General features: G+C 45.3%; 1 protein-coding gene across 1 annotated transcript in view; it reads left to right on the top strand.

The window, feature by feature from the left end:
- The first annotated feature begins 14,960 nt into the window (after nt 1-14,960).
- The window catches only part of LOC106595007 (SMAD family member 3), a 64,218-nt gene continuing 62,771 nt past the window's right edge, over nt 14,961-16,407 (top strand). Inside the window, exon 1 of the mRNA XM_082969743.1 lies at nt 14,961-15,635. Coding sequence (XP_082825869.1) covers nt 15,433-15,635 — 203 coding nt within the window. The 5' untranslated portion in view covers nt 14,961-15,432. The remainder of the gene's footprint in view (nt 15,636-16,407) is intronic.

Below are 16,407 nucleotides of genomic sequence, written 5' to 3'. Positions count from 1 at the left end.
CTATACTATAGACCTACTCTCCTCTCTCTACCCCCCCCCCACAATAACAACACTATACTATAGACCTACTCTCCTCTCTCTACACCCTCCCAATAACAACACTATACTATAGACCTACTCTCCTCTCTCTACACCCCCCCACAATAACAACACTATACTATAGACCTACTCTCCTCTCTCTACCCCCTCCCAATAACAACACTATACTATAGACCTACTCTCCTCTCTCTACACCCCCCCAATAACAACACTATACTATAGACCTACTCTCCTCTCTCTACACCCCCCCCCCACAATAACAACACTATACTATAGACCTACTCTGATCTCTCTACACCCCCCCACAATAACAACACTATACTATAGACCTACTCTCCTCTCTCTACACCCCCACAATAACAACACTATACTATAGACCTACTCTCCTCTCTCTACACCCCCACAATAACAACACTATACTATAGACCTACTCTCCTCTCTCGACCCCCCCACAATAACAACACTATACTATAGACATACTCTCCTCTCTCTACACCCCCCCCCCCACAATAACAACACTATACTATAGACCTAGTCTCCTCTCTCTACACCCCCCCACCCCAATAACAACACTATACTATAGACCTACTCTCCTCTCTCTACCGCCCCCCCCCCACAATAACAACACTATACTATAGACCTACTCTCCTCTCTCTACCCCCCCCACAATAACAACACTATACTATAGACCTACTCTCCTCTCTCTACACCCCCACAATAACAACACTATACTATAGACCTACTCTCCTCTCTCTTCACCCTCCCAATAACAACACTATACTATAGACCTACTCTCCTCTCTCTACCCCCCCACAACAACAACACTATACTATAGACCTACTCTCCTCTCTCTACACCCTCCCAATAACAACACTATACTATAGACCTACTCTCCTCTCTCTACCCCCCCCACAATAACAACACTATACTATAGACCTACTCTCCTCTCTCTACCCCCCCACAATAACAACACTATACTATAGACCTACTCTCCTTTCTCTACACCCCCCCAATAACAACACTATACTATAGACCTACTCTCCTTTCTCTACACCCCCCCAATAACAACACTATACTATAGACCTACTCTCCTCTCTCTACCCCCCCCCCCAATAATAACACTATACTACAGAACTACTCTCCTCTCTCTACACCCCCCCCATAACAACACTATACTATAGACCTACTCTCCTCTCTCGACCCCCCCACAATAACAACACTATACTATAGACCTACTCTCCTCTCTCTACACCCCCCCACAATAACAACACTATACTATAGACCTACTCTCCTCTCTCTACACCCCCCCACCCCAATAACAACACTATACTATAGACCTACTCTCCTCTCTCAACCCCCTCCCCCCACAATAACAACACTATACTATAGACCTACTCTCCTCTCTCTACCCCCCCACAATAACAACACTATACTATAGACCTACTCTCCTCTCTCTACACCCCCACAATAACAACACTATACTATAGACCTACTCTCCTCTCTCTACACCCTCCCAATAACAACACTATACTATAGACCTACTCTCCTCTCTCTACCCCCCCACAATAACAACACTATACTATAGACCTACTCTCCTCTCTCTACACCCTCCCAATAACAACACTATACTATAGACCTACTCTCCTCTCTCTACCCCCCCCACAATAACAACACTATACTACAGACCTACTCTCCTCTCTCTACCCCCCCACAATAACAACACTATACTATAGACCTACTCTCCTCTCTCTACACCCCCCCAATAACAACACTATACTATAGACCTACTCTCCTCTCTCTACACCCCCCCCCACAATAACAACACTATACTATAGACCTACTCTCCTCTCTCTACACCCTCCCAATAACAACACTATACTATAGACCTACTCTCCTCTCTCTACCCCCCCAATAACAACACTATACTATAGACCTACTCTCCTCTCTCTACCCCCCCAATAACAACACTATACTATAGACCTACTCTCCTCTCTCTACACCCTCCCAATAACAACACTATACTATAGACCTACTCTCCTCTCTCTACCCCCCCACAATAACAACACTATACTATAGACCTACTCTCCTCTCTCTCCACCCCCCCACAATAACAACACTATACTATAGACCTACTCTCCTCTCTCTACCCCCCCCAATAACAACACTATACTATAGACCTACTCTCCTCTCTCTACACCCCCCCACAATAACAATACTATACTATAGACCTACTCTCCTCTCTCTACACCCCCCCCCACAATATCAACACTATACTATAGACCTACTCTCCTCTCTCTACACCCCCCCACACAATATCAACACTATACTACAGAACTACTCTCCTCTCTCTACCCCCTCCCAATAACAACACTATACTATAGAACTACTCTCCCATCTCTACACCCCCACACCCCCACAATAACAACACTATACTATAGACCTACTCTCCTCTCTCGACCCCCCCACAATAACAACACTATACTATAGACCTACTCTCCTCTCTCTACACCCCCCCAATAACAACACTATACTATAGACCTACTCTCCTCTCTCTACACCCCCCCACCCCAATAACAACACTATACTATAGACCTACTCTCCTCTCTCTACCCCCTCCCAATAACAACACTATACTATAGACCTACTCTCCTCTCTCTACCCACTCCCAATAACAACACTATACTATAGACCTACTCTCCTCTCTCTACACCCCCCACAATAACAACACTATACTATAGACCTACTCTCCTCTCTCTACACCCCCCCACAATAACAACACTATACTATAGACCTACTCTCCTCTCTCTACACCTCCCCAATAACAACACTATACTATAGACCTACTCTCCTCTCTCTACACCCCCCCAATAACAACACTATACTATAGACCTACTCTCCTCTCTCTACCCCCCCACAATAACAACACTATACTATAGACCTACTCTCCTCTCTCTACACCCCCCCACCCCAATAACAACACTATACTATAGACCTACTCTCCTCTCTCTACCCCTCCCAATAACAACACTATACACCTACTCTCCTCTCTCTACACCCCCCCCCAATAACAACACTATACTATAGACCTACTCTCCTCTCTCTACACCCCCACAATAACAACACTATACTATAGACCTACTCTCCTCTCTCTACACCCCCCCCCACAATAACAACACTATACTATAGACCTACTCTCCTCTCTCTACCCACCCCCCACAATAACAACACTATACTATAGACCTACTCTCCTCTCTCTACACCCCCCCCACAATAACAACACTATACTATAGACCTACTCTCCTCTCTCTACCACCCCCCACAATAACAACACTATACTATAGACGTACTCTCCTCTCTCTACACCCCCCCACCCCAATAACAACACTATACTATAGACCTACTCTCCTCTCTCTACACCCCCCCACCCCAATAACAACACTATACTATAGACCTACTCTCCTCTCTCTACACCCCCCAATACAACACTATACTATAGACCTACTCTCCTCTCTCTACACCCCCCCAATAACAACACTATACTATTGACCTACTCTCCTCTCTCTACACCCCCCCCCCACAATAACAACACTATACTATAGACCTACTCTCCTCTCTCTACCCCCCCCCACCCCAATAACAACACTATACTATAGACCTACTCTCCTCTCTCTACACCCCCCACAATAACAACACTATACTATAGACATACCCTCCTCTCTCTACACCCCCCAACAATAACAACACTATACTATAGACCTACTCTCCTATCTCTACACCCCCCCCAATAACAACACTATACTATAGACCTACTCTCCTCTCTCTACACCCCCCCACCCCCCCACAATAACAACACTATACTATAGACCTACTCTCCTCTCTCTACACCCCCCCAATAACAACACTATACTATAGACCTACTCTCCTCTCTCTACACCCCCCCACAATAACAACACTATACTATAGACCTACTCTCCTCTCTCTACACCCCCCCACAATAACAACACTATACTATAGACCTACTCTCCTCTCTCTACACCCCCACAATAACAAAACTATACTATAGACCTACTCTCCTCTCTCTACACCCCCCCACCCCAATAACAACACTATACTATAGACCTACTCTCCTCTCTCTACCCCCTCCCAATAACAACACTATACTATAGACCTACTCTCCTCTCTTTCCCCCCCCCCAATAACAACACTATACTACAGAACTACTCTCCTCTCTCTACACCCCCCCCCCCATAACAACACTATACTATAGACCTACTCTCCTCTCTCTACACCCCCCCAATAACAACACTATACTATAGACCTACTCTCCTCTCTCTATACCCCCCCACCCCAATAACAACACTATACTATAGACCTACTCTCCTCTCTCTACCCCCTCCCAATAACAACACTATACTATAGACCTACTCTCCTCTCTCTACACCCCCCCAATAACAACACTATACTATAGACCTACTCTCCTCTCTCTACACCCCCCCACAATAACAACACTATACTATAGACCTACTCTCCTCTCTCTACACCCCCCCAATAACAACACTATACTATAGACCTACTCTCCTATCTCTACACCCCCCCCACAATAACAACACTATACTATAGACCTACTCTCCTCTCTCTACCCCCCTCCCAATAACAACACTATACTATAGACCTACTCTCCTATCTCTACCCCCTCCCAATATCAACACTATACTATAGACCTACTCTCCTCTCTCTACACCCCCCCAATAACAACCCTATACTATAGACCTACTCTCCTCTCTCTACCCCCCCACAATAACAACACTATACTATAGACCTACTCTCCTCTCTCTACCCCCCCCCACAATAACAACACTATACTATAGACGTACTCTCCTCTCTCTACACCCCCCCACCCCAATAACAACACTATACTATAGACCTACTCTCCTCTCTCTACCCCCCCCCCAACAATAACAACACTATACTATAGACCTACTCTCCTCTCTCTACACCCCCCCAATAACAACACTATACTATAGACCTACTCTCCTCTCTCTACACCCCCCCCACAAAAACAACACTATACTATAGACCTACTCTCCTCTCTCTACACCCCCCCACAATAACAACACTATACTATAGACCTACTCTCCTCTCTCTACACCCCCACAATAACAACACTATACTATAGACCTACTCTCCTCTCTCTACCCCCCCCCACAATAACAACACTATATTATAGACCTACTCTCCTCTCTCTACCCCCCCACAATAACAACACTATACTATAGACCTACTCTCCTCTCTCTACCCCCCCCCCCCAATAACAACACTATACTATAGACCTACTCTCCTCTCTCGACCCCCCCACAATAACAACACTATACTATAGACCTACTCTCCTTTCTCTACACCCCCCCAATAACAACACTATACTATAGACCTACTCTCCTCTCTCTACCCCCCCCCCAATAACAACACTATACTATAGACCTACTCTCCTCTCTCTACCCCCCCCCCCCCAATAACAACACTATACTATAGACCTACTCTCCTCTCTCGACCCCCCCACAATAACAACACTATACTATATACCTACTCTCCTTTCTCTACACCCCCCCAATAACAACACTTTACTATAGACCTACTCTCCTCTCTCTACACCCCCCCACAATAACAACACTATACTATAGACCTACTCTCCTCTCTCTACCCCCCCCACAATAACAACACTATACTATAGACCTACTCTCCTCTCTCTACACCCCCCCAATAACAACACTATACTATAGACCTACTCTCCTCTCTCTACCCCCCCCAATAACAACACTATACTATAGACCTACTCTCCTCTCTCTACACCCCCCCCACCCCCACAATAACAACACTATACTATAGACCTACTCTCCTCTCTCTACACCCCCCCAATAACAACACTATACTATAGACCTACTCTCCTCTCTCTACCCCCCCAATAACAACACTATACTATAGACCTACTCTCCTCTCTCTACACCCCCCCCCCCCCACAATAACAACACTATACTATAGACCTACTCTCCTCTCTCTACACCCCCCCACAATAACAACACTATACTACAGAACTACTCTCCTCTCTCTACCCCCTCCCAATAACAACACTATACTATAGAACTACTCTCCTCTCTCTACACCCCCACACCCCCACAATAACAACACTATACTATAGACCTACTCTCCTCTCTCGACCCCCCCACAATAACAACACTATACTATAGACCTACTCTCCTCTCTCTACACCCCCCCACAATAACAACACTATACTATAGACCTACTCTCCTCTCTCTACACCCCCACAATAACAACACTATACTATAGACCTACTCTCCTCTCTCTACACCCTCCCAATAACAACACTATACTATAGACCTACTCTCCTCTCTCTACACCCCCCCACAATAACAACACTATACTATAGACCTACTCTCCTCTCTCTACACCCTCCCAATAACAACACTATACTATAGACCTACTCTCCTCTCTCTACACCTCCCCCAATAACAACACTATACTATAGACCTACTCTCCTATCTCTACACCCCCCCACAATAACAACACTATACTATAGACCTACTCTCCTCTCTCTACCCCCCCACAATAACAACACTATACTATAGACCTACTCTCCTCTCTCTACACCCTCCCAATAACAACACTATACTATAGACCTACTCTCCTCTCTCTACCCCCCCACAATAACAACACTATACTATAGATCTACTCTCCTCTCTCTACCCCCCCCACAATAACAACACTATACTATAGACCTACTCTCCTCTCTCTACACCCCCACAATAACAACACTATACTATAGACCTACTCTCCTCTCTCTACACCCCCCACAATAACAACACTATACTATAGACCTACTCTCCTCTCTCTACACCCTCCCAATAACAACACTATACTATAGACCTACTCTCCTATCTCTACCCCCTCCCAATATCAACACTATACTATAGACCTACTCTCCTCTCTCTACACCCCCCCAATAACAACCCTATACTATAGACCTACTCTCCTCTCTCTACACCCCCCCAATAACAACCCTATACTATAGACCTACTCTCCTCTCTCTACACCCCCCCCATAACAACACTATACTATAGACCTACTCTCCTCTCTCTACCCCCCCACAATAACAACACTATACTATAGACCTACTCTCCTCTCTCTACCCCCCCCCACAATAACAACACTATACTATAGACCTACTCTCCTCTCTCTACCCCTCCCACCCCAATAACAACACTATACTATAGACCTACTCTCCTCTCTCTACACCCCCCCAATAACAACCCTATACTATAGACCTACTCTCCTCTCTCTACACCCCCCCCAATAACAACACTATACTATAGACCTACTCTCCTCTCTCTACACCCCCCACAATAACAACACTATACTATAGACCTACTCTCCTCTCTCTACCCCCCCACAATAACAACACTATACTATAGACCTACTCTCCTCTCTCTACACCCTCCCAATAACAACACTATACTATAGACCTACTCTCCTCTCTCTACCCCCCCCACAATAACAACACTATACTATAGACCTACTCTCCTCTCTCTACCCCCCCACAATAACAACACTATACTATAGACCTACTCTCCTCTCTCTACACCCCCCCCCACAATATCAACACTATACTATAGACCTACTCTCCTCTCTCTACACCCCCCACAATAACAACACTATACTATAGACCTACTCTCCTCTCTCGACCCCCCCCACAATATCAACACTATACTATAGACCTACTCTCCTCTCTCTACACCCCCCCACAATAACAACACTATACTATAGACCTACTCTCCTCTCTCTACACCCCCCCCACAATAACAACACTATACTATAGACCTACTCTCCTCTCTCTACACCTCCCCAATAACAACACTATACTATAGACCTACTCTCCTCTCTCTACACCCCCCCACCCCAATAACAACACTATACTATAGACCCACTCTCCTCTCTCTACACCCCCCCACAATAACAACACTATACTATAGACCTACTCTCCTCTCTCTACCCCCCCCCACAATAACAACACTATACTATAGACGTACTCTCCTCTCTCTACACCCCCCCACCCCAATAACAACACTATACTATAGACCTACTCTCCTCTCTCTACCCCCCCCCCCCACAATAACAACACTATTCTATAGACGTACTCTCCTCTCTCTACACCCCCCCAATAACAACACTATACTATAGACCTACTCTCCTCTCTCTACACCCCCACAATAACAACACTATACTATAGACCTACTCTCCTCTCTCTACCCCCCCACAATAACAACACTATACTATAGACCTACTCTCCTCTCTCTACACCCTCCCAATAACAACACTATACTATAGACCTACTCTCCTCTCTCTACCCCCCCCACAATAACAACACTATACTATAGACCTACTCTCCTCTCTCTACCCCCCCACAATAACAACACTATACTATAGACCTACTCTCCTCTCTCTACACCCCCCCCCCACAATATCAACACTATACTATAGACCTACTCTCCTCTCTCTACCCCCCCACAATATCAACACTATACTATAGACCTACTCTCCTCTCTCTACACCTCCCCAATAACAACACTATACTATAGACCTACTCTCCTCTCTCTACACCCCCCCACCCCAATAACAACACTATACTATAGACCCACTCTCCTCTCTCTACACCCCCCCACAATAACAACACTATACTATAGACCTACTCTCCTCTCTCTACCCCCCCCCCACAATAACAACACTATACTATAGACGTACTCTCCTCTCTCTACACCCCCCCCACCCCAATAACAACACTATACTATAGACCTACTCTCCTCTCTCTACCCCCCCCACAATAACAACACTATACTATAGACCTACTCTCCTCTCTCTACACCCCCACAATAACAACACTATACTATAGACCTACTCTCCTCTCTCTACCCCCCCCACAATAACAACACTATACTATAGACGTACTCTCCTCTCTCTACACCCCCCCACCGCAATCACAACACTATACTATAGACCTACTCTCCTCTCTCTACTCCCCCCCCACAATAACAACACTATTCTATAGACGTACTCTCCTCTCTCTACCCCCCCCACCCCAATAACAACACTATACTATAGACCTACTCTCCTCTCTCTACACCCCCCCACAATAACAACACTATACTATAGACCTACTCTCCTCTCTCTACACCCTCCCAATAACAACACTATACTATAGACCTACTCTCCTCTCTCTACCCCACCCCAATAACAACACTATACAATAGACCTACTCTCCTCTCTCTACACCCCCCCAATAACAACACTATACTATAGACCTACTCTCCTCTCTCTACCCCCCCCAATAACAACACTATACTATAGACCTACTCTCCTCTCTCTACCCCCCCCCACAATAACAACACTATTCTATAGACGTACTCTCCTCTCTCTACACCCACCCAATAACAACACTATACTATAGACCTACTCTCCTCTCTCTACCCCCCCACAATAACAACACTATACTATAGACCTACTCTCCTCTCTCTACACCCCCCCCCCCCACAATATCAACACTATACTATAGACCTACTCTCCTCTCTCTACACCCCCCCACACAATATCAACACTATACTACAGAACTACTCTCCTCTCTCTACACCCCCCCAATAACAACACTATACTATAGACCTACTCTCCTCTCTCTACACCCCCACAATAACAACACTATACTATAGACCTACTCTCCTCTCTCTACACCCCCCCACCCCAATAACAACACTATACTATAGACCCACTCTCCTCTCTCTACACCCCCCCACAATAACAACACTATACTATAGACCTACTCTCCTCTCTCTACCCCCCCCCCCACAATAACAACACTATACTATAGACGTACTCTCCTCTCTCTACACCCCCCCCACCCCAATAACAACACTATACTATAGACCTACTCTCCTCTCTCTACCCCCCCCCCCCAATAACAACACTATACTATAGACGTACTCTCCTCTCTCTACACCCCCCCACCCCAATCACAACACTATACTATAGACCTACTCTCCTCTCTCTACCCCCCCCCCACAATAACAACACTATTCTATAGACGTACTCTCCTCTCTCTACACCCCCCCAATAACAACACTATACTATAGACCTACTCTCCTCTCTCTACACCCCCACAATAACAACACTATACTATAGACCTACTCTCCTCTCTCTACCCCCCCACAATAACAACACTATACTATAGACCTACTCTCCTCTCTCTACACCCTCCCAATAACAACACTATACTATAGACCTACTCTCCTCTCTCTACCCCCCCACAATAACAACACTATACTATAGACCTACTCTCCTCTCTCTACCCCCCCACAATAACAACACTATACTATAGACCTACTCTCCTCTCTCTACACCCCCCCAATAACAACACTATACTATAGACCTACTCTCCTCTCTCTACCCCCCCCCCCAATAACAACACTATACTATAGACCTACTCTCCTCTCTCTACCCCCCCCCCCCACAATAACAACACTATACTATAGACCTACTCTCCTCTCTCTACCCCCTCCCAATAACAACACTATACTATAGACCTACTCTCCTCTCTCTACACCCCCCCACCCCAATAACAACACTATACTATAGACCTACTCTCCTCTCTCTACCCCCTCCAATAACAACACTATACTATAGACCTACTCTCCTCTCTCTACACCCCCCCAATAACAACACTATACTATAGACCTACTCTCCTCTCTCTACCCCCCCCACAATAACAACACTATACTATAGACCTACTCTCCTCTCTCTACACCCCCCCAATAACAACACTATACTATAGACCTACTCTCCTCTCTCTACCCCCCCCCACAATAACAACACTATACTATAGACCTACTCTCCTCTCTCTACACCCCCACAATAACAACACTATACTATAGACCTACTCTCCTCTCTCTACACCCCCCCAATAACAACACTATACTATAGACCTACTCTCCTCTCTCTACACCCCCCACAATAACAACACTATACTATAGACCTACTCTCCTCTCTCTACCCCCCCCCCACAATAACAACACTATACTATAGACGTACTCTCCTCTCTCTACACCCCCCCACCCCAATAACAACACTATACTATAGACCTACTCTCCTCTCTCTACACCCCCCCACCCCAATAACAACACTATACTATAGACCTACTCTCCTCTCTCTACACCCCCCCACCCCAATAACAACACTATACTATAGACCTACTCTCCTCTCTCCACACCCCCCCAATAACAACACTATACTATAGACCTACTCTCCTCTCTCTTCCCCCTCCCAATAACAACAGTATACTATAGACCTACTCTCCTCTCTCTACACCCCCCCCACAATAACAACACTATACTATAGACCTACTCTCCTCTCTCTACCCCCTCCCAATAACAACACTATACTATAGACCTACTCTCCTCTCTCTACACCCCCCCCCCCACAATAACAACACTATACTATAGACCTACTCTCCTCTCTCTACACCCCCCCCCCCACAATAACAACACTATACTATAGACATACTCTCCTCTCTCTACACCCCCCCCCCCACAATAACAACAGTACACTACAGAACTATTTTCCTATCTCTCTACAACCCCCCCCCCCCCACAATAACAACAGTACACTACAGAACTATTCTCCTATCTCTCTACACCCCCCCCCCCCCCACAATAACAACAGTACACTACAGAACTATTCTCCTATCTCTCTACACCCCCCCCCCCCCCACAATAACAACACTATACTATAGAACTACTCTACATAACAACATTACACTACAGAACTATTCTCCTATCTCTCTACACCCCCCCACCCCAATAACAACACTATACTATAGACCTACTCTCCTCTCTCTACCCCCTCCCAATAACAACACTATACTATAGACCTACTCTCCTCTCTCTACACCCCCCCAATAACAACACTATACTATAGACCTACTCTCCTCTCTCTACACCCCCCCCCACAATAACAACACTATACTATAGACCTACTCTCCTCTCTCTACACCCCCCCACCCCCCCACAAGAATAACACTATACTATAGACCTACTCTCCTCTCTCTACACCCCCCCCCCCCCCCACAATAACAACACTATACTATAGACATACTCTCCTCTCTCTACACCCCCCCCCCCCCACAATAACAACAGTACACTACAGAACTATTCTCCTATCTCTCTACACCCCCCCTCCACAATAACAACAGTACACTACAGAACTATTCTCCTATCTCTCTACACCACCCCCCCCCCCCCACAATAACAACACTATACTATAGAACTACTCTACATAACAACAGTACACTACAGAACTATTCTCCTATCTCTCTACACCCCCCCACCCCCCCCACAATAACAACACTATACTATAGAACTACTCTACATAACAACAGTACACTACAGAACTATTCTCCTATCTCTCTACACCACCCCCCCCCCCCCACAATAACAACACTATACTATAGAACTACTCTACATAACAACAGTACACTACAGAACTATTCTCCTATCTCTCTACACCACCCCCCCCCCCCCCCCCCCCCCACAATAACAACACTATACTATAGAACTACTCTACATAACAACAGTACACTACAGAACTATTCTCCTATCTCTCCGGAGCGCCAAGTCTGGAACCAAAAGGCTCCTGAACAGCTTTTACCCCCAATCCATAAGACTGCTGAACAGTTAATAATTTATCTACCCTGACTATTTACATTGACCCTCTTTTTATTTTCACCGACTCTCTGCACACTCACTGGACTATACCCGCACACTCACACATACACACACACACCGATATTTATACTGATTGCCAAGTCACTTTTACCCCACCTACATGTACTGTACATATTACCTCAATCACCTCCACTACCTCGTGCCCCTGCACATTAACTCAGTACTGGTACTCCTTGTATATAGCCTCGTTATAACCTCAACTACCCCGTATCCCTCCACATTGACTGGGTACTGGTACTCCTTGTATATAGCCTCGTTATAACCTCAACTACCCCGTATCCCTCCACATTGACTGGGTACTGGTACTCCTTGTATATAGTCTCGTTATTACCTCAACTACCCCGTATCCCTCCACATTGACTGGGTACTGGTACTCCTTATATATAGCCTTGTTATTACCTCAACTACCCCGTATCCCTCCACATTGACTGGGTACTGGTACTCCTTATATATAGCCTTGTTATTACCTCAACTACCCTGTATCCCTCCACATTGACTGGGTACTGGTACTCCTTGTATATAGCCTCGTTATTACCTCAACTACCCCGTATCCCTGCACATTGACTCGGTACTGGTACTCCTTGTATATAGTCTCGTTATTACCTCAACTACCTCGTGCCCCTCCACATTGACTCGGTACTGGTACTCCTTGTATATAGTCTCGTTATTACCTCAACTACCTCGTGCCCCTCCACATTGACTCGGTACTGGTACTCCTTGTATATAGCCTCGTTATTACCTCAACTACCTCGTGCCCCTCCACATTGACTGGGTACTGGTACTCCTTGTATATAGCCTTGTTATTACCTTAACTACCCCGTATCCCTGCACATTGACTGGGTACTGGTACTCGTTATATATAGCCTTGTTATTACCTCAACTACCTCGTATCCCTCCACATTGACTGGGTACTGGTACTCCTTGTATATAGCCTTGGTATTACCTCAACTACCCTGTATCCCTGCACATTGACTCGGTACTGGTACTCCTTGTATATAGCCTCGTTATTACCTCAACTACCTCGTGCCCCTCCACATTGACTGGGTACTGGTACTCCTTGTATATAGCCTCGTTATTACCTCAACTACCTCGTGCCCCTCCACATTGACTGGGTACTGGTACTCCTTGTATATAGCCTCGTTATTACCTCAACTACCCCGTATCCCTGCACATTGACTCGGTACTGGTACTCCTTGTATATAGCCTCGTTATTACCTCAACTACCTCGTGCCCCTCCACATTGACTGGGTACTGGTACTCCTTGTATATAGCCTCGTTATTACCTCAACTTCCTCGTATCCCTGCACATTGACTCGGTACTGGTACTCCTTGTATATAGTGTCATTACTGTTATTTTATTATGTTACTATTTCCTTTTTTGCACATGTTTCTTACTGTTTAACTTTGCATTGTTGGGAAAGGGCTTGTAAGTAAGCATCTCACAGTAAAAGTCTACACCTTTTGTATTCGGCATGTGTGACAAATACAATTTGATTTGATTGCCACACTCTTGTAGCAATCACAGTTTTAAGATTGTGTTCTACGGAGAGGAAAGTATGACAGGTCCTTCAGTGGTGTGTTGTGTGGATTCTGTCCAATAATCTGGAACACATTGGGAGTGGGCCCCTTCAAAAAGTTTCCCAAATGCTTAGACAAGAGCAAAGCCTCTCCTGACTTCTGGACTGAAATATTGTTTGTTATTTGTTTCTAATAATGAGCAGAGATTACACACTTTATGCAATATGCATAAGGTTGTGTACAATGTCAGTTCTCATTGATGAAAGGAACCTAGTGATCTTCTATAGGCCTCTATGTTTTATTACGTGATGGTGCTGCATGCATTGTGGAATGTTACATAATGTATCAGATTTGAGCGTTATGTGGAGTTTTTATCACAACTGTTGGCAATTGGTATGGGCCGGGACCATGGACCGGGCCGGTGGGGCGGGGGGCCGGGCGAAAGGCAGGGCCCATGCAATGCAGATGCAGCACATTTTGGTCAGCTGCAGCATATGGGCTTCACAGACCTACTTGGCAGTCTGAGTGGGGAGTCTACGGAGGGTAGTCGTCCTGCGTTTGCATTTGAAGCAGACTTTTTAGTAGACTTCAGACGGAGCCTACGACGGCGGATGACTATGAATTTGGCCAAACTTCGTTGATAATCACACGTATACCAACGCGTAGGAGGCCATATTACATATTTTTAAATTCAAAATCCTTAGTCCAAAATGACGGATGTTTTTTGGTTTTCACCTACGGCTTTAATTTAGGCGAGGATGGAGAATGCATTTAGAATGGACTAGAGCGAACTAGGTTTCGCGGCGGAGTGTTAGTGATGTGAATAGTGTGCGGTAGTCGCTGAGACAGAGCTGGTCTGGCTGCACTAACACCGCTAGCTACACATCAACTTTGGCTGTGCAGCCTATGTGTTCATTTAACTAAGTCGTTGTTCAAGCGACCACTTCATTTTGTCCTTTGGATAGTTTTACAACATATTTACATCTGTATCTTGCGAAACCAAGGACCACAATACTGGAAGGACTTTACTGACCTCAAGATGTCAATTCTGCCTTTTACTCCCCCCATTGTGAAAAGGCTTTTGGGTTGGAAAAAAGGCGAACAGAACGGACAGGAGGAGAAATGGTGTGAAAAAGCTGTGAAAAGCCTGGTGAAGAAGTTGAAGAAAACAGGGCAACTGGATGAATTGGAAAAAGCCATAACGACACAGAATATCAACACGAAATGTATTACCATACCAAGGTAGGCGACTAGAAACATACATTGCAATGTTTGCGCAAGAAATAGAATCGATTGAATGTGACAGTTTTCAAACACAAAACTGGCTAGGTAGTTAGGTTGGACTTTCCAGTTGTAGCTTTCCCTTACTCGCAAACAATTTGATATTGTAGCCATTGAATATTTCTCATTCAAGAATAGTTTGGTTTTTGGGCATCCTGCACAAGCCATGGGTAGGTAACTAGCTAGCTAGCTAACGTTAGCCAGCTAGCTAACTGAGCAAGTTATACAGTGAGCTGCCTCTTGTCTGCATCAGCAATCATAGTACAGTAAACATAGCTAGGTAACAAATGTAGCTAGCTAGCCAGCGTTGAATGTTTTGAGGGTTGCCCATGTTTGTTTTCAACAATCATCATTACATGGGACTTTTGTTGCACAACGAATTCTAGTTCACTGTCCTAACTAGCAAACTACACACTACACTCGGTAGATATATTTATGATGCAGAAAACGAGGCGAATCTGCATAGTGCAATAGACAGCTGTAAAAGTCTAAACACAAATGGGTGACGAAGTTATATAATTTGGCCTTAATCTGGGGCGCTTTCTACTAGGGTGGTGCGTAGGCGAGACTGAATCATCGTTTTCGCCATGCAGTGCAATACATCCACTGCTGTCTTGACAGATTTCAACCCTTACACAGTACCCAAACGTATTCTCTTTAAAACCATCAATTAGGCCTAGCCTAGTTCTTCAGCTACATCCTTGTCAGCTTGTCATGTCACTGTAATGCTGAG

This window comes from Salmo salar, chromosome 26 (assembly GCF_965601325.2).
Source record: "Salmo salar chromosome 26, fSalSal1, whole genome shotgun sequence".
Taxonomy (NCBI): domain Eukaryota; kingdom Metazoa; phylum Chordata; class Actinopteri; order Salmoniformes; family Salmonidae; genus Salmo; species Salmo salar.
The sequence above is the reverse complement of the archived record's forward strand: the minus strand, read 5'-3'. Positions and strand labels throughout refer to the sequence as shown.